Here is a 20,263-nt window from a genome sequence, read left to right as displayed (position 1 = left end):
ATATATATATATATATATATATATATATATATATACACACACGTGCAAAATTGACTCTTGAAGAAATATCAAGGGTGCAAATATGTATTTGGAACTCATTCTAATAAAAAGAGTAGCTAAAATAATATAGACAGTGAGACTCCAATGAAAGACAAGATCATCATCAGAAGGCAGAAGATCAAGACTTGGAAAATGCCTACATTTAGAAGACAGATGAGCAAGAACCCAGAGTCTGGCCTGAGTTATGATCAGGTATTTATTTGATAACATTATCTGATGGGCTTAGGAGAATTTCTTTTCTGGTTTTAGGAAATTTGATTATCATTATGTGAGGTCTGAAGTGTGCATCTATCAGTCTAATCAAGCTGTTTAGATTTCCTAAGGTACTAAATATTCAAAAGCATGCAATACTATTTAAAAGTAGTTGTTTCAGTCCAAAAATATGGGAGCTGAACCAAAATCTTCAATAATGATACATCTAGAGATGATGTACTTATAGATCAAAGAGAGTCTCAAAAACCAATACTCCCACGGGCAAGGGAATAACCAAGTTTGTTGCGGTTTCCAATGAATGACATCAGCCCCATGTAGGTCTCAATCAAAATGGGTTCAGTTAACACCATCAGTCCCTTTCCTCTTTCAGATCCACTGGAACTCTTGAGTGCATTCTGGATAGCTGGAACAAGCTTAGATGTGAACCCAGACAACTGAAGAGGAAAAGAAGGCAGAGTTAGTGACTGCAGATGGTCCAGATGAACCCAATCCCCAGGCAGTCCTTACAAAAGTTGACCACATTCGGGGGCCGCAGTTATTCTTACTTCTTAAACTGGAATTGTTTCTCAGAATTGTTAACGTTGCTTCTGTTACTCTTTTAATGAATTAATCAGTTAATAAATGATGGAGATAAAATCACCTGCTTTATCTTGTTTATTTTTATTATTCATAATTTGTACAACCCTAAGAAACGAGTTTAATAAATGTTTGCCAATAATCTATTACGAATCAGACACCTGTTGTGTGCTACTGAAGATTTAAAGACAAGGAGGATACAGTCTCTGCCTTCACAGAATTGACGCTCTAATAATCTAAGAAATGAATTTGTAATGATTATACAAAACTCCCAAAAATAAATAGCACAAAGAGGCGTAAGATGCTAAAGGAACACAAAAGAGGGAGAAATCATACATGGTAAGAGAATCAGGAATGACTTGAAAAGGCAACTCTTGAGACAATCCTTTAAGGGTTCATAGGGTTTCAACCAGTGAAATGGGTAAGGGAGGGCCTCCTTGACATCTGCTGTTTTCCAACCCAGTATCCTTTCCACCATTTGAGATTCTTCTACTAATAAGAGTATTTCAATTTTCCTATGGAGAGTCATCCTCTTCCATCGAGGTCAAGTAGTTTAAATGCAACTGACTTTAGCACATAACTGAAGTCTAACCAATTAGAGGAATCCATTCCTCTGGTTACAGACATTGGTTCAGGGATGGGTACATGACCAATGTGATTGCAAAGACTACAAGCCTGGGAGGTATGCATGGTCATTTTTGCTACACATGGGGAGAATTTGACTGAGAATGAAGCCAACAAAGGTGAAAGAACTAAGACATGGAGAGATATGAATTCTTCATAAAGGTATTTGAATTACTAGATCAGCCTACAGTGAACTTTTAAGTTAAATGAGTGAAAAAAAAAATTCCTTCTTTTGGTCAAGCCAAGTCAAATTGAGTGAAGAGGAGAATAATGCAGGGAGCATTCCAGAGATATAAACAAGGAAAAGAACTGAAAAAGTTCATACCTTTGTATTTCCATTAAGCTATTTTATATCCATTATCTCATTCAAATATAAACCTATCAGGTAGGTAACAGAAGTTATCATCATTTCCATGTTAGAAACCAAGGCTCATAAAGGTAAATGATTTATCCAAAGTCACTTCACTTTCTGTATCATAGTTTAAAAAAAACAACAGAAAACAGTTGGAATAAGGGCCTACTCACAATGAGATCCAAATCTGTTTCCTAGGCAACTGGATCATTAATCGAAATGAAAACTCTTAGAATATATTCCAATATCAATTCAAATTATTAAGCGTACTATATAAATTGTTCTTCTCATTTCTCTATCAGGAGGCCAATCTTTTCTTTAAGAGACTAAAACAAGAGTGATGCTTCAACAAAGAAATCTTTTACCATAATTCAATTTTCTATGTAGGTTTTATCCTGGATTCTTAATTTTATACCGAATTGATCTCAGACAAACCACTTCTCCACATTTGGTTTAGAATTTAGAATCTAGAATGTATCTAGTGTTGGTAATTGACCAAACCCATAAGCAAGAAAATAAGAAAGGGGGGAAAAAGTCATGCAAATGAAGCTTCTGTAATTTGCTAGCAGTGTGACACTGTAAATTTCCTTTCCCTTTTTGAGCTGCAGTTTGCTCTTTTTATAAGAGACATTAAAATCTGTTGCCTAGATAATATCAGAAGAAAAACAGTGATTGATTATAAGACAACATAGAATTTGCTTGAATACCTGAATATCTGTGGATTTTTTACAATAAACTAAGGTATTTTCCCTCTACTTTTCTTTAAAGTAATATTTACCTAATTGGATAATATAAAAAACATTAATTTTAAAAAACTATGCTCACTTCCTTGATGTTAAAGAATCTAACAGACAAGTAGGGTTTTGTTTGTTCTCCATGCGTTTCTTGAATAGCAACAAAAATAGACAGAAGGTACCTCTTATTACCAGTACCTGCACGCTCTTTGACACCTTAAAAGGGATCTAAATATGGGTTACTGAATAAACAAACTATAGGTACATAATATGGGGGATTCTCGAAGGAAAGACATACTTTCAACCAACTCTATCAGTGCTTTAGTTAATTGGATAAGAAAAGCAGAAAAAAGTTTTCTTTCTTCAACTTCCAAAAGAGGAACAGCAAAAAAGGAAGAATAATTTAATAACATGGGCTTTTAATCTCTGTGTTTTAAAATCATGGAATTTCAAAGTCAGAAGTGATCTTAATTTTACCAATTCTAGCCACTCATCTAATGTTTCATTTGTCTTGCCACATCCTCACCAAGAAGCCACATTCCTCTACATAATTATATCCAATGCTGTGGAACTCATTGCTATCTGAGCACATCCATGTCATCACCGTGTATAATGGGGAAATGCTTTGGATTACATATAGAGGGACCGGGTATGTTTCCTTGCACTATCAGTAACTGATGGTTAGACCTTGGAAAAATAATTTAATCTCACTGAGCCTTAGTTTACACATCCGAAAATGGGAAAATAATAATAATAACAATATAAAACTAAATTAATCAGACTGTTGTATGTATTTAAGTGAATTATTTGAATGTATTTTGTAAAGCATATTATTCATAGATATAAATATTAACATTATTTATAGGCAGAAAAGATTTCAGCTTCTTTAATTCGATTCCCTTGAATTCCATACTTTGAGTGCCAATTTCTTTAATATGTATCACAGACTTCAGAAAGCACTTATTTTAAAACTGTGATATATGCTTTTCTAAAGTAACAAAGATGCTAAAGGATACATTAAATTCTACTTAGAAACCATAGATTCTACTCAAAAAACATGGCTTGAGCATCAAAGTATCTCCTCCAAGACATTTATCAATTATAAAGGGAAAAATACTAACTTTCCAGAAGAGAAACCCAGCATACAACATCATTACCAAAATTAAACACAGATAAAACAAAATGGCATTGGGTAAACATATAGCTGGTAAACAAACTGAAAAATCACATATAATTTTTAACATTAAGAAGCAAAATTTGGCACGAGAAGAGTTAGTCTTAACAGAGTTAAACACAAAGTGGAATTAACAACTAAAATCACACTCAGGAAAATAATATTAAAAATAACATCTTCAGAAGAAAATGTATAATAGCTATATTTAAAATGCACAAGAATCAAATTTTTGTTGTAAATGTTGCAAAAGGAAGAATCCATTCAGTGGAATTTTTCAGAAAAAAACATTTAAAAATTGAAAAGTGTTTAACTGTTTTGAATGGAAAATTATTCAATGAACTCAATTGCCTCAATGTAATGCATGTCAGAAAATGCAATATTAATGAAAATTTACTAATGTTTGTATCATTTTGATACCGGTTTATATTAAGATATAGAGGTAAGAGAAGTAAAATAACAATGTTTTCGTGAATCTGTTTTACTTTTAAACATTTCTCCATGATTAATTGAAAACTTCGACAATCTTAAGGAACTACTAATTACAACTTTTTTCTTAATTTAGGTTTTAAAATCTTTTTATTTTGAAATAATTTTAGACTTACAGAAAATAAGTAGAGTTCCCATGTACCGGTCATTCAAACTGTTCTAACAACTTACATAACTATAATATAGTCATCAAAACCTGGAAATTCAACATCGGTGCAATAATATTAACTAAACTACAGACCTTGTTCAAATTTCACTGTTTTTTGTTGTGTTTTTCTTAATGTCCTCCATCTGTTCCAGCATTCAGTCCACGATCTCTTTATACATTTCATTGTTCTTCTATTTTCCTCTACACTGTCAAAGTTTCTCAGTCTTTCCACTGTTTTCATGATCTTGGAACTTTTGATGAATACTGGTCAGTTATTTTGTAGACTATCTCTTAACTTGGATTTATCTGATGTTTTCTCATGATTAGATTGAGGTCTGTTTTTTGTTTTGTTTTGTTTTGTTTTGTTTTGTTTTTGGCAAAGATACTGCAGAAACTACGTTGAATCCTGTCACTGCCTCATTTTGCAGGCTCACAATGCCTGTATGTCTCATTACTAGTGGTGATGGTCTTAACCTTGATCACTTATCAGATGAAAAGGTATCTAAAATCATTCAAAAAATATTGATGAAGCACTTGCATTCTACTCCAGGTATGCTCTAAGTGCTGTAAGTAGACAGGAAAGAATCCTGTTCTCGTGGAACTTACATTCTTGTGGTATGAGACAAAAAGCAAAAATAGATACAAGTGATTTTGATATCGATAAATTCTAGGAGGAAAATAAAATGTTGTAAAGGGATAGAGAGTAATGGGATTGAGAGTTACTTTATATATCATATTCAGGGCAACGCTTTCTAAGGAAGCCTTGAACTGAGGCCCAAATGATAAAAAAGAGGCAGCCATTTAGAGAAGGTATTCTAGGAAGAAAATAACAGCATTGCTAAGGCTGTGAGGTAGGGATGCTTAGTTTATTTAAGGAACACGGAAAATGCCTGTAAGACTGGATTATCATGATCAAAAGAAGGAGGTCCGAGTATTAGGCATGAAGAATCTTGTGGGTCATCTTAGGAACTTTGAATCAAAGTGGTTTCAAGGACAAGTTTAATGTTGTATGTTTGGTTTTTGTTTTGTTTTTAAAATAATTCTGGCTGCTGTTTGGAGAATTTACTGTTAGGTTTAAGAATGGAAGGAGGAAGGTAAGACAAGTTTGTAGGTCCGTTCAGTACTCCAGGCAAGAGATGATTGTGGCTTGGACAAGACAGCAGTGGTGAACATGGGAACTGATTGAATTGGGAATTTTTTTTTTTTCTCTTCGAAATAGAGCAGCAGAACGTGCTGGTCTGATTGAATATAGGAGGTGATGAGAACTGAGGAATCAAAGATGACATCTAGATTTTGGTCTGAGTAGTTGGGTAGGTAGTGATATCAGTACTGAGCTGGAAAAGCTGTGGCAATAAGGTTTGGAAGTGGTGAGGTGCAGGGATCAAGGATTCTGTATGAGATGTGTGTTGTTTGAGATGTCTAACCAGTAAGCCTCTTACAGATTTACAATAGTCAGCTGGAGACATGAGCCTGGACCATGAAGAATATATAGATGTAAATATCCATGTCTATAGTTAAAAAATCCATAATCATAATTATAGATCCAGAATTCAAGGACAATATTCATAAGGTGAAGTTAATAGCCTAAACAAGATAAGACATAAGGCGGGCGTTAGAAATCAACAAATTTAGAAAATTTTTGTTGGACAAGATGCTACATACTAGGAGCAATGTACAAGGGGTCTAATAGCTTAACTGAGGGTCAAGTGTTCCAAGATGTGTCCAATGCTAAATGACTATTAAGCAACAGAGCAAGGTCTTGGACCCAGGTCTCCCGACTTAAGTCCTAAAGTCCATTCTGTTATAAAATACTACTACTATAAGCAGTAAAATTCTAATATTTAGGAAAGTATCTGTGTTCCTTATTTTCAAAAGGGAGAGAAGAAATAATCAGACTCAGGAATTTTCAAACCATGTTCCTTGGAACACTAGATTTCCTTATAAGGTGGGTGACCATAAAATTTATCATTCAAACCAGGATTCTTTTGAAAAGAAAGGAAGTTCCTTTATTAATAATGTTGGGACAACAGAGTCTTAAGGGTTTGGTGAGAGGGTGTGGAAGAAAAGGAAGAAGCCGAGCAGGTTACCTGCTTCAGTTCCGGCAATCACATCAGTTAGAGCTGTTCTATTTTTATCAGTTTTGTATATTTGGGGTCTGAATAAGATTCTATTTTAAAAAGGCTTTTTTTAAAAAAACATTTAAAAAAAAACCCAATGCTGTACTAAGCTTGCGTAGGAAACTCTAGCTCTGACTATTCAATCCACAAAGATCTATAATGCCCATGTTTCTATTCATCTTTCAAAACCAAGTTCAAATCCTATCTATCCCATAATGTCATCCCACACATTTAAAGAAAAAGTTAATTTTTTGTTCTATTACATTTCATTTATACCTCCACTCAAATATTTCATTCAGTTTTCTAAGAATTAAGAGGCTGTCTGTCTATACAACTAAACCAAGATTTCTCTACCTTGGGATTATTGCTATTTTGGGCCGGATAACTCTTTGCTGAAGGGGATGATGTCCTCTGAATTTTAAGATGTTAAGAAGAATCCCTAGCTTCTATCCACTAGAAACCAGTAGCATCCCACCCCAGGTGTGACAACCAAAATTATCTCCAGACATTACCAAATGTCCTCCAAGGGCAAAATGATCCCCTGTTGAGAACCACAGAACTAAAGAAAGTATAGCACGATGTAACAGGAGTATTGAGACCAAATAGACCTGGCCTTAATTTGCAAATATGGCACTCACTAGCTGTGTGACTTTGGGCAAGTTATCTAACCTCTCTGAATTTTATAGTTCCTTTTCTGTAAAATATGGCTATTAATAGCACCAAAAATATATGCGGGTGCCAAAAAACGCATACACATTTTAAGAGATGTTATCTATATATTACTTTTCAAAGTTGAATTGAATTATAGTAGCAAGTGTAGTATGGCATTCGCTCAATGGACAGCGTTAATCAAATGAATGCTATCGTCACCATGTGACAGGCAGGACAATCAAAGAAAATGGCGGAAGCACGGTTGTCGTTCCAGGAGCGCAAGACCATTTTGAAGTGGTATTTGAAATTCGAGAATGTTGTGGAAGTACAACAACAATGGAGGTGTGAGTACGCAACAGAACCTCCAATATGCCTAACAATTGCACATATTTGTGGTAAGTTTGACATGCATAGCACTGTGTGTGACGTGCACAAGGAAAGATCCAGGAGGCCTCTCAGAGCAACAAGTTCTGCTTCTCTTCTGCTATGGGGTTGGAACAATTTACACACTCGCCACAGAAGTCTACCAAATAATGTTCACCATAATCAGAAGTGTCTGGAAATTGATGGTAACCGCTTTGAGCACCTCTTGTAATTACAGAAGTCAAACGTGGCTTGTATTCATCTTTTGCTATCGGTATATATTTTAATACAGTTTTTTCCTTTCTTAAAATATACATACATTTTTAGTACCCTTTGTATTTTGTAAAGATTAAACCAACATTAATAAATAAGAGGTTTGTATATAAGCTCTCTGTGTGTGTACGCACATGATCAGATATTTCAGAAGAGTTGGGGAAGTCAAATGTGATGAGACTAGAATTTGGAGTCATGTTGCAAAGGCCAGAAAGGAAGCCTATTACTAATAATTAATAAATATTGTCAATAAATCATTGTCATCATATTAAAATATGGCTTCCTAAAGGCCAAAGTCCCATTCACCTTAACACTTCCATTGCCAATGACCTCTGGATTGTCAAGATGCTTTTTCATCGATCAATAAATGTTTTTCAAATTAGATTACTGAATGCTTCCTCAGTCATCATCATAAGTTTCATTTCATGAGAATCCTTTGTTGTCTCAGAATCTAAGTAATGAAAAGAACTTCTGACACAGTTTCATACCCAATGAACTTGGCATTTCGTTAGAGTCAGATGCACTTTATTTCTAGTCATTTCTGTGAGCCCTCTAAAAGTGGGAGGGGCCAGAAAGACAGAACAAGCAGTACACTGAAGGAGAGGCAGACAAAAGGCCAAGTCCCCAAGCTGGCTCTTGGGCGGTTCAAGCACCTGAATTCAATCTGTGTGACAGGAAAGTGGTGTCATCTGATATGAATGCCACCAGCCACATACTTTTCTCTAAAAGCTTTTATACACCCACCCCTGCTCCTTCTTTTATTCCCGTCTCAAAAAATGGAGGGTCAAGTTTTAACAACTCTGATTACATAGGGGCTGTGTGTTGGTTAGGGTAAGCATAGCAGTGCGTGCGTGTGTGCGTGTGTGTGTGTGTGTGTGTGTGTGTGTGTGTGAGCACTGAGGGGTGGGGTGGGGAGTGTTGAATGTTCTTCACTTTATAACAATTATTTATCAGTTGAGTGACTGGGCCCCTGGTTTGCTTCAGGTTCTGTCTGCCAGCAGTTCACTGCCCAGAGTCTCAGTTTTCCTTATTACAACCATCACTTGCTTCCTGTTTACACTGGGTAAAGAAACCTGGTTTCATGCCCGCAGGTCCACATTCCTCAGCTGAGCAGGTTTTCTAAGCCTTCAGGCTATATGTTTCAATCTCCCTATGTAGAAAGTGAAGCATGCTGGGATAAAGAGTAAGTCCATCCAATACTGGAAACCACTTGGGAAATCACACAGCTGGACAGAATGTCAATATCATCCTTGCACATTTTACCTTGAATTATCTTTATGGAGATACCGTAACTGTGGGTATGTTCCAGTGTGTAAAGAGAAAAAAGAGGATAAGGTAGAAGCTTCTTTCCTACAAAAGAGAGGTTTCTACACATCTTAATTTGCATACTCATCGTATTCCATTCCTCCAACTGTCCCATCAGCACATGTGTGAACACACACACACACATACTTTATACTCAAGCTGAAATTAACTACTCTTTATCCAAGAACATTTCATATACCTTTGTAATTTTCAGCTTCTAACCATGTTTCGTTTACTTAAAATATCTTCCCCCACTTTCTTTAATGCTTAAAGCATTCATGCCTTGAATTTCACATCAAATGTCATCACACCTGTTAACTTTAGAAGATACCTGTTTCCTCTTCGGGGCTCCCACAAAACCTTGTGAATCCCTCTATGAACAGTCTTAGCACATTGAATTATAATTTGTTAATTACCATTTTTTGCCTTCTCCTTCTCCACTATAAATGTCCGGGGAGCCAAATCTGTTTTATTCTTCTTGGTATCCCATGATACTAGCACATTACTTCGCATGTAGTATTAAAATGTCAGGTAGGTACTCAGTGACTATTTGTTGAATTGATGTGGAGGGAAACCAAAGGGCTAAGATACACTTGTAAAGCTACATTTTGATCGCTAAAATATTCACTTTCATAATTCCCTTGAAAGGAAACATAAAGATGCCAGAAATAAATAAAATGTTGGTCTGCAGATCACTTAGATTTGGCTGTAGAACTTCCATGACCCATTCACTATGATTCACCAGCTCTGGGCTCAGTCACTAGTCTCTCCCAGCAAGACTATAAACACACTCCAACAACACACCAAGGCAATTGAAAGAGGAGAGATAAGGCTACAGGCTGAAAATGTAAAGTGGATGAAACAATTGAGGATAACTTACCCTGGTCATAATGTATACTATTATATCACATCAATGAACACATACACATGCACACAAAGCCCCTTCAGTTTTATGTCTGTTCTTCTCCACATTAGCTAATTGTTTGGGTGTGAAAATAGAGCTGCTTTATTGTAATATCTTAGTCAATTCACTTAATCACTCTTAGTACCCTCATTTTTAAAATTGGATATAGCTGTCCTGACCTCAAAGGGTTTTTGTTGTTTGAATTACGTGAAAACATGCAAACTGCAATAAATAAATATAAAGAATAATGATATAATATTACATGAAATTATTTTCATGTCTGGTAATGATATAATATATAATCAATGCCAAAAGACGATTATTTTCTATTTTCACAACTGTTTTATGTAAATAACGCAAAATATGCTCATGCAGAGATTGGAAAATGTTGGTAAGGCTCAAAGATAAGCAAGAATGTCTGGACAGAGGTCATTTGACCATCATATTTCCCAGGTGTAGAAGTGACATAATGAAATAGATTTTTTTTAAAGTGTATTTTGACATAGTATTGCATAAATCTGATAGTGATTTTTTTTTTTTTTATCAGATCTCAATTTCTAACTGCCTGAAACCAACTCAACCCCATTTTCCATGGACATCTCAAACTCATCATGCCCTAAACTGAACCTCCAAACTTGCTCTGCTTAGCATTGTACCCCATTCAAATTAGTGGAATCACCACCTACTCAAGCCAGAAACCATGTCATCTCTGACCTCTTCTTCTCCTTCACTTACTATATATATCCTGTGAGTTTCCAGTATCCTGACTATCTCAAAATGTCTTCATCTTCTCTCCACTCTTATTGCCCTAACTTGGGTTAAACCTGTATACCTATTTTTTTCTTTGAGATATTAAAAGTATGGTGGGGAATATACAAAACTCCAGGTACACTGAATTACTCTGTGTCTAAGAGCATCCCTGGTACCTTCATGTGCTTCCACTCCTCTTCATTTGATCTTCTGTGTTAGTTCATTAATACTCATTTAAAAATCTTTGAATTTTTATCTGCCTCCTCTGTTAAGCAGTGCCTTCCACAAAAGGAAGAATCTTGTCTCATTTTTCTTTGTATCTTTAACAATAGTCATAATACCTATACTTTGTAGATGTCAGAAAATATTTGTTAGATTCCAAGTGTTGTAGAAGAAAAGATTCTGAGTGAAAAATAAATTTGGATTTTTAAAATATATTTTTTAAAGTAATAAGTTATTTCATTAAATTGTAAGCAATTTGAAAATTTTGACTGTGTGTAACTCAGCTCTACCTGATTCCCTTTCCTGCACCATAATAGTTTTGTTAAATTAAATTGTTTCAGGTATTTGATTTAGTTACGCATTTCCCCATATTCTTCTACTTTTTTTCTGTTTTATTCACAAGGGAAATGGAAAAACTAGTTTATATCACCCTTTTAACATCTTACGTTATGCCAAAATATTCATATAAAAGGTATTCTATATCCCCAGAATTACCTTTCTTCTTATTTATTTTTTATGTTAATATAACTGGGACTTACTCTAAGCCAATCTTGGAAAATGTCCTAAACATAAATAATATTGTGACATAAAACCAACAACAAAAGAAAAGCTAAGACTCAACTGGATCAGACTACTCATCATCTCACATTCCAGATGAAGATCACTTGTTTTCCTAGAGAGCTGGGACTTGGGGTGGTCTTTGACTAAGAAATGGCTTGGCAAATGGAAGTGCCAGACTGTTGCCAGGAAGAGAAAAAACAAGACTTTGGAAGAATGACTTAAGGAGAAAACCCTTAAAAGCAACATACTTAGATCCACAAAGTAGTTTGATTGACTGAAAACCAACCAACCAACTAACCAACCATTCATCATGCTCAAATTCACACATATGGACACATACAAGCCACACACCCCATCCAAAGAGAGCTGTATGAACATCAAGTTTCCCTTAGTCTTGGCTAATCGGAAGGCTTGGGGAAAATTTAATGTTCCAGTCTACTAATTATATTCATGGGTATGTAGGAAATAACAATTCCATGCCTCTTTCCATATTTAGCTTTCATCTTCCTTTTTAAATTATTTGATCGTATTTATGTATAGTAGAAAAACAACAACGCACTAACAGGTATTAGAGTAATGCAGTGGCATTTCTCTGAAGTTAACAGAACCAGATTCCTTTTAAAAGTAGGGAATGGCTTTGGAAAGTTACATTGTTAAGCTTTTTGAGTTGGAATAATAGGTGTTAAAAAAAAAGAAACAGATAAACTACTCTGTACTGTTAATAAGAAAAAATTGAAACAGGGTTTTATAGAGGGGGAAAGAACAGGGTAGAGAAGAGAGGAAAGAAGACTATGCAACAATGCATCAGAGTATCATTATTAATAAGGTCTCTTAAAAACAGGGCACTCTGATACTCCATTTGAAGTTTGGGGCAGTATTATGATATAAACTCCCACTGTCTCCCCCTGAAGCCCTCGGTGAGTGTACCATCACATAAATGCCTTTGAGCTGGTGTTACACTGTTCTTACTGGTTTTCATTTTTTGTTTGGTTAACATTGGGTGGTAAAGAGGCTGGGATGGTAATGCATGGGTTGAGTCACACTGGGGTGGTGATGCTTGGATTGAGGCACTGTGAAATAGGAGACTCGCAGGAAGAGTATCAACACTATCCTTAAAATGAACTAATTTAGTGCCTGCAATAGCTTGGAGACAGAGGTAAAGCTTGAGCCCCTGAGGACATTTGCATGAATCTGGAGAGGACCACTGACTTTTCCTAAGAGCAGAATGGGATGCAAGCCACCTATACTATATTAGGGGGAACGAAGACCCCATCCAACCTTTAACCACATATATTTTGTTTCAAGTCCTTTTTGGAATGGGGGGGGGATTTATGTGAGTCAATAAAATATTTGTTTATGTGCATAAATAGGTGTATTTAAAATAATGCAAAAAATGTAATGTATACCATTTAACCACAGAAGACTTTGGAGGCAGATTGCCGTGTTCTGTATTGATAGCAAATGAAGAGTTGTGATGTTCTGAAATGAATGCCAGCAGGTAACAGTAAACATAGAAATGGCAGAGAAGGCAAGGATTTCTAGGCCGAGAAGTGCACTTGTATATGTTGAAAATATAGCGTTTGATCTTTTACTGCATGTACAGCTCCAACTGTTTTACTTAGACTTCTTAGAGTACTCTAGTGCTGCTTTTAAGTTTCCTTGGGGAAGAAGAAATAACAGTAAAAGGGACTTTCCCTGCCACTAATAAATTTAAAAATCTACTTGGGGAGATAAGACTTAAAGACATAAAAATACTATTAATGGCTTTACAGTTTATGGAGCATTTTTATACACATTCTCTTCTTTAAGTTTACAATGATCCAATGAAGTTGGAAGGAAGGGCAGTGTTCATTATTTCCATGTAGAGATTAGACTACCAAGATCCAGAGAGAAAAGTGACTTAAGCATGACCACAGAGCATTACATGACTTCATACCTCACACTATTCCACATTCCACTGAATACAATTAAAATTTAATTATATAGAGAAAATTATATGTACCCTGTGGACAATAAACACAGTCAGACAAATACAAGTATTGCAAATTTTAAACAATATTACATTATAATGTCTCACTAAGAAATTATCAAGGAGGGAACAGCATGGTATGGTTAATATAAATATTACATATTTTTTTTCATATATGAAACAGCTCCATTGCGTACTAAAAAAAGTTATATAAACCTATTAAAGTTTTGAGCTCTATAAACCCCGGGTTGTATCTTATCATTTTTTTTTAACTGTACCTGCTTTAGAAGTACAAAACTTTATCAACAAAGTTAATCCAAGAGTGAATCCCAAACTGCCTCCTACCTTGCAAATTTCGAGGAACTGCTCACTGGTATATTTCACAGGATGCTCAGTGAAGGTAGCATAAGGCATCTCAGTGGACCACGGGTTCCAACGGGACAAAAGAGACTGCTGTTCTGGGCTCCCCCAGTAGATCCTAAGGCCATCTCCTTGTCTCCTACAAGAAAGGAGTTTTCCTTTAGGTTGGCCATTTCCATTAGATTAAAACAAAAAGGAAAGTGTGGGAAAGGAATGCAATACCTCAGTCAGCCTTTATATTGCTGCTAAGTGGCTTAACTATCAACTAGTTGAATTGTTCCAGGGAATTTAGGAGAAGAAAAAGATTAATTTGCTTTCAAACATGATGAATTCAGAGTGTTGAAAATTCCATGTGTAAATGCCTAGATGGAAATGTGACTCTGTTGGTCAGAACAGAGGTTAGGGCTGGATATTTGAATACTCACTTTGTGACAACATTCTAATAGTAAGAGTTAAAATAGAAAAGGAGAAGGAAGAGTTGACGTGGTGGGACAGAAACTGAAATAGTCAAGATAGGAGAGGGTCTGAAGAAGGAGGGAGATGACAACAGCAATGGTTTCCACAGAACCATAAATACCAGCAAGAAATGACTAAGAAAAGATCTGGGACTTCCCAAATAGGAAGATATACACGATAATTAAGAAGGAAGATGACCAATTCAAAATGCTCTGTGACCTCAGCTTCTACGTTGCATGATTCTCTATTCTCTGCACACATTCAATCTAGCAAAATTGCAGCAACAAACATGTCAAAGCTTGTGGGGAGACTGTCCCTGCACTTTTCCACTAACTTCACAGCCCTGATCCACAGTATGTGGAAAGCAGCCACTCCCTGGTGTAGCCCAGGCCTGGTCATCTAGTAAACCCACGTGCAGAGCAAGAGAAAGTCATCTTGGAAGTGGTGGGAGGGAATTTGTGGCAGGACACAGTATGGTCACATTGAATAACAAATTGTAATTTCTGTGGTCTCTTCTTTTGCATGTGCCCATCAGAATTCATGGTTTGTGGTTTTAAACATCTCCGAATGTAAAGAGATCCTCGGAGGTTAAGCCAAGCTCAGGAGCTTTGCATTCGACAAGCTTTAAAACTAAGTTGCCTGTAATTCTAAACAGCCCCATGGTATATCACAGAGGTCTTGTTTCTTCTAGAAATTAAATCCTGGGACCTAAAATGAAAAACTGGAGCTTAATTGTGGTCCCTTCACAAAGCGGTCACTTCCTGTATTAAGGAATTCTCCTTTGGGAATGCTATTGTGGTTTCTGAATGTTTATCCACAAAGAGATGTGTATAAACACCATCTCACACATAAGCACATACCACCTCTCTCCCAGTTGGCTGGTCCTGGAGCTGCTTCTTACAAAAGGAAAGTAAGAAAAGAGTCTGGCACATTCTGCTGCCCAGTTTTCAGATTTTTCAGATATCTGAAAGCTGACACCTCGCCTTTTTTGTATTTAATCCTTTGCCCAGAAAGAAAAGGGAAAGAAGAGAGAGAGAGAGAGAGAGAGAGAGAGAGAGAGAGAGAGAAGAAAAGTATTGTACATAACTCTAAAGTTTTTTTCCTAACCCCTCACCTTCACAGCTGTTGTACTGACATTTACCATCCCCCTTGTCCTTTCCTTCATTTTTTTTTTTTTTTTTTTTTTTTTTTTGCCTGGTAATAAACCCAAACCTCAATGAATATATTATACATGCTGGTTAATGGAGCATTCTGGCTTGAGTTCATTAAAACAACTTGCACAATGGAAATATTTACTGCTTCATATGTTAATTTATGTACTGGATGCAATTTTGCTCTTATTCAAAGGAATGAAAATCTGCCAGGATAGCTTATCTAATAAGTACACCTTTTATTACTTCACCTTAGGGAAACCTGAAATGAGATCTAAGCATAAAATTCAAGAGGGACACTCTTTCTAAATAGACAATCAATTTGAGCATGGCAATGACCTTTCTCAAAGATGTAGTATACTTCTAAATATGCAGGTCCAGCCAAACTTCTCTCCTGAGCAACAAAAGTGATAGATGGGAAAATAAATCTAGTACTAAGTAGTCTTTCCAAAGGTAAAACTAATGTGGAACTTCTCAACAAAGCCTTTAGTACCAGTTTGTTATGAAAATCTATCATCTTCCCTTCTGTCAAATGTCACTAGGGCAATTGTGGGGAATATGGATACCTTTATGACTAGGAATGCTTTACTAAACAGTTACTTGTACTTACACTGAGAGAAATCAGGTGAGATTATTAGAGTGAAAAAATACAATAAACAGGATGTCAGGTGGTCATGTGTTAGAGTCTTGGTTTTGAAACTTAATGCTGTGTGCCCATGGGCAAGCTCATCTCTTTTTCCCAATCTCACTTTCCCTATGTTCTTTAGAGTGTCTCCATGTGGTGGCATTTCAGGACTTCAGTAACTCTATGTGAGTGGTGTAGACAGCTGTGGTCATGTTTCTACGAGCATTTATCCAGTCAAGGACATACAGGATCCATAAGAAGCCACTGGGTTATGTAGTCTTTAATTTAGAGACATCATATTAGCAGCACCCTACCCCTGAGCAGAACACATTCTCTGCTACAAAGGCTACATCAACTATTGCCCCAGTAGTCCTAGGGAAGTTTAGCACCTACCACCATATTTCATAATGTGAAAGCACCGATCAGCTACCATATAGCAGAAGAGTAGTTTAGGGCTTATAAACTATAGAATGTCAGAGATAGAAGCGCTCGTGGAAGCCATACCCCAGTGTCTTCTTTCTGGAGATGAGAAAACCGAGACCCAGAAAGGACCAGGGCTTTCCTAAAGCATCACTCTAGACAGGGCTGAGTTGATGAGAGCCTTGGTCTCCCAAAACTTCATTTATGGGTATTTTCACCATTCTGGCTTATAGTTACAAAACACATTTCAAGTTAAGATCCTGCCATTACACAACATAGCATTATTTCCAATTAGACACAGAGTTAAAAGAATTGCCTGAAGGAGCCTGCCATCATTTGTGGGCAAAGAGCCTGCCCAGGAATTCTAGCTATAGGTCAGAAAGAAAATCTCTGTCTCAACGGGAACTGTATATTTTTATATGTACTCAATATTAGCAACTATACTACCGTAGGAAAATAAGGCAGTACTAAAAGTAAGGGGGGATTACAAAAAAGTTATGTCACCAGGGTAAGAAGACTGGGCCTTTCTCACTGAGCAGCAATGGTCAAGTTATCAAAGTGGGGGTACAGTTCCAGGTAAAGAATGCCAACATCAAATTTTTAAGCAAAGAAAGATTTGGTAGCTTTCTTCCTGAAATAATACTCTGAGTGTAAACTCTGGCTTTCACTAGTTCCTTATCTTTGGTCATTTCATACCACCTTTCTGATCTTTAGGTAACAACAATTTCATGAGGAACAAGAGAATAATGGATGAGAAAACGTTTTGCATGCTGTAAAGCGCTGTCCAACTAGCCAATATTGAGTGCCTGACATATATTATAACGCTTATTGTGTACTGTTAGAGACTTTATATATTGCTTTATTTTATTTAACCCTTATAGCAATTTTTTAAAACTTCCTTGATAGAAATAGATGAAGTTAACAGGAAATAAGATAAAAAAATTTGACCAGGCTTCATCAGATCATCAAGTCAAGAACTACTAGGATAAACTAATAGAATAAAAAGCGGGAACAGAAACACCACTGTCCCTGTGTGTCTGGTCCAAAGTCCATGTACCCGACACATTGAAAAGTCAAAACCCAAAATGTCAGAGTTTGGAGTGAGGAAAGGTTTATTGATTGAGACAGTGCCAACAGGGAGAATGGGAGACCTAGTGGCACCGCAAATCCATCTTAAGAAAGTACAGAGTTCAGGCTTCTTTTACATCAAGGGAAGGGAAAATGGGAGGGGCTAGAGGTGATTGACGACTGTAGGCATCTGGATGCCATCAGGGCTCGGGGAAGATTGTGCTTAGTCTGTTAACCCTAGTTGCTGTGAGTCCAGCCACAAGGTTCCTGCCAATCTTTGATAAACAATACATACTTCCCTTATCTCCTCTGGTGAGGCACCTCCTGGTAAGGAGCTGTTTTTGTCAACCTCAAGCCTCAAGCAGAATTCCTCTAATAATTAACATGTCAATAAGCAAGAAGCTATTTACCTGAAGGACAGGGGAACAAAGCAGGCTTAAACAAGATGGAGTCAGAGAGGCCGAGAAACTCGGTTACAATTACGTCTCATTTTGTTCCCACTTTCTATCCTCAAGGAAACCAGCAATGTCTGGCCTCCATTTGCACTTCTCACCCTTCACTTTTGGTAAATATCAAAATATCACAGAAAGGTTAGAAGTAGAGGAAGCACTCCATTAGGACACATAAGAACTTGATGGAAGAGGAGGGTTGATAATAGTTGGAGATTTTTAGGATCCTAGACTGTCTTTGAGTTGGAAGGCCCCTTAGAGATATGTTTCCAATTCTTTCATTTTATAGATATATAAACTAAATATCAGACTTTCTTCCTGTAGTCATATTAATTACATGTTCTACTCAGTGACTCAGACTCAGAATTCTGCTCAAATACAATTGTTGGCAGGGTAGAAGGCCTAAGCAATTACTGCTTTAAAGCATCATAGCAGCCCAATAGAAGATTTGCCTTCTACAACAACAACGAAAAAGCAAAGGCATGTTGAAGAGACGAGGTTTATACAGAAGAAACTATCATACAAGTGCCAAATGACCAATCATGAAAAACAAACACGGTTTAACAACACAGAAAGGAGCTCCAAGGTGAACAGAGGAATACTTTCTTCAATAACAAGCTTTGTAAGACAAAAAATGATTTCTGTCAGGAAAGACTCCCTTCCTTGAAGTCATTTTTAGTTGAACTAGAAAAATATGCCAGTCAGTCACCAGTCTGGGTTAATTTGCTCATTCCACACATTCTTCTTCTCTTCAGAGAGAAGCCACATATCCTTTTGTGTAGCACAATATAGCCAACTTCCTTTCCCTTAACTCCCCACTCTCTTTCCATCCTGGCTTTCACAGATGTTGGGCTGAGGCATTTAACTACCTGTTGGAAGCACTGAGTGAGGAGGTCCTGCTCCCCAGAAGGAGAAATGGCAGCTTCCATGATTACCTCCGTCAGTTCCCCCCTCCTTTCTACTCATCTCAAATCTCAAAGCTCTACCACAGAATTAAAAACATAGCTCCAGGCACCAGAGCGAGATTTATGAGGAAGCACAGACATTAACTCTTGCTCTAAATGCAGGGCGTGTGCTTGTAAGTATGGGTGAACAAACAGAAGGAGGCCACAGGGGAGGAGGGCAGGAGGGCGGGCAGTGAGGGGGAGACAGCAGTTCAGAACAACACAATATATTTTCTTAATGTCTCCTTTCAGCCTGTATTGTTGAAAAGCTGGCCTTCTAGGCCTATGAAATGTTAGTCCCTTGCTTATTTAATCTACACAAAAGGGGGGACGGAGTTGGCACCCTGGAGGGTATTCAATGCTCCTTTGCTCATTGAATGACCTCAGACGAAATATTTTCCATGACAAGAACCCAAAAGACGACGCTGGCACAGTGTCAGACAATAAGATTTGCAGAACGTGTTTACATTCTCTCAGTGTCCCCAGGCTGTTCCAAACCCATCGGCAGGTGCTGCCTTTATCTGCTCTCTTTGCTCACCTGGCTCCCTCCCAGAAGTTTCCAGGGCCTTGGGCTCAGTGAGATTAACTATGTACTGACATGGGTAACCAAGAAATTCTATGGGTTATGTTACTTGAGGGAGAGGTAAGTGATAAAGTTAAACAGATCTGCAGTGTCCGTGAAGAGAGAATTCAGAGGCAGTGTGGTGCCATGGTAAGAACCTTGAATGATAGATAGTTAGGAGGCCTGAGTTCAAAGGTCAGATGTGCCACTAACTTGTCAGTAATTTAAACCATTTACTTCCCTTTTGGGTCCAGGGGTATATAGCTGTAAAATCAGGTAGTTAAACCAGATCATCTCTAAGATCTTTTCTATTCCGATGTGTTAATATCTGTACTCAAAGACCAAAATAATTTTTATCATACTGGTTAGACAAAGAGCCATAAGATAACTTAACGAATATGAGGAATTCTCAGAGGGCTAGTGACTTGATCATTCTTCTCCTAGAAAAAGAAACAATCTTAAACTGCAGAATGAAAGACAGAGGTTTAAGCCAAAAGTAGAACTCAGAGAAAGTGAGGATGAATGTTACAAAAAGGGTTACAAAAAAAGGTTATGGAATCACCCAAGCTAAATTAGATTTTTATCTGCTTGGGAAATTTTAGATGTGCTTGTGCTAGAAGTGTTTATGTTCAGGGCTGAAGTAAAGAAGACTAAGACGTAAACCAAATCTAGCACCTAAGATGTTGTGACTCACAAAGTCAGGGTGTGTGTGTGTGTGTGTGTGTGTGTGTGTGTGTGTGTGTGTG

The 20,263-nt window shown here is 36.9% G+C and overlaps 1 protein-coding gene across 1 annotated transcript in view; it reads right to left on the bottom strand.

The window, feature by feature from the left end:
* Positions 1–287: 287 nt before the first annotated feature.
* Positions 288–20,263, bottom strand: part of TPRG1 (tumor protein p63 regulated 1) — a 107,727-nt gene continuing 87,751 nt past the window's right edge. The window contains exons 4-5 of the mRNA XM_074337140.2: positions 13,828–13,981; positions 288–707 (exon numbers count right to left, since the gene is read on the bottom strand). Of these exons, the coding sequence (XP_074193241.1) occupies positions 513–707; positions 13,828–13,981 (349 nt within the window). The 3' untranslated portion in view covers positions 288–512. The remainder of the gene's footprint in view (positions 708–13,827; positions 13,982–20,263) is intronic.

The sequence above is a fragment of the Rhinolophus sinicus genome, chromosome 17 (genome assembly GCF_057876585.1).
Source record: "Rhinolophus sinicus isolate RSI-liver-muscle chromosome 17, RSI-T2T, whole genome shotgun sequence".
NCBI classification, from domain to species: domain Eukaryota; kingdom Metazoa; phylum Chordata; class Mammalia; order Chiroptera; family Rhinolophidae; genus Rhinolophus; species Rhinolophus sinicus.
Note: the sequence above shows the minus strand (reverse complement) of the source record. Positions and strands in the feature narration are given on the sequence as shown.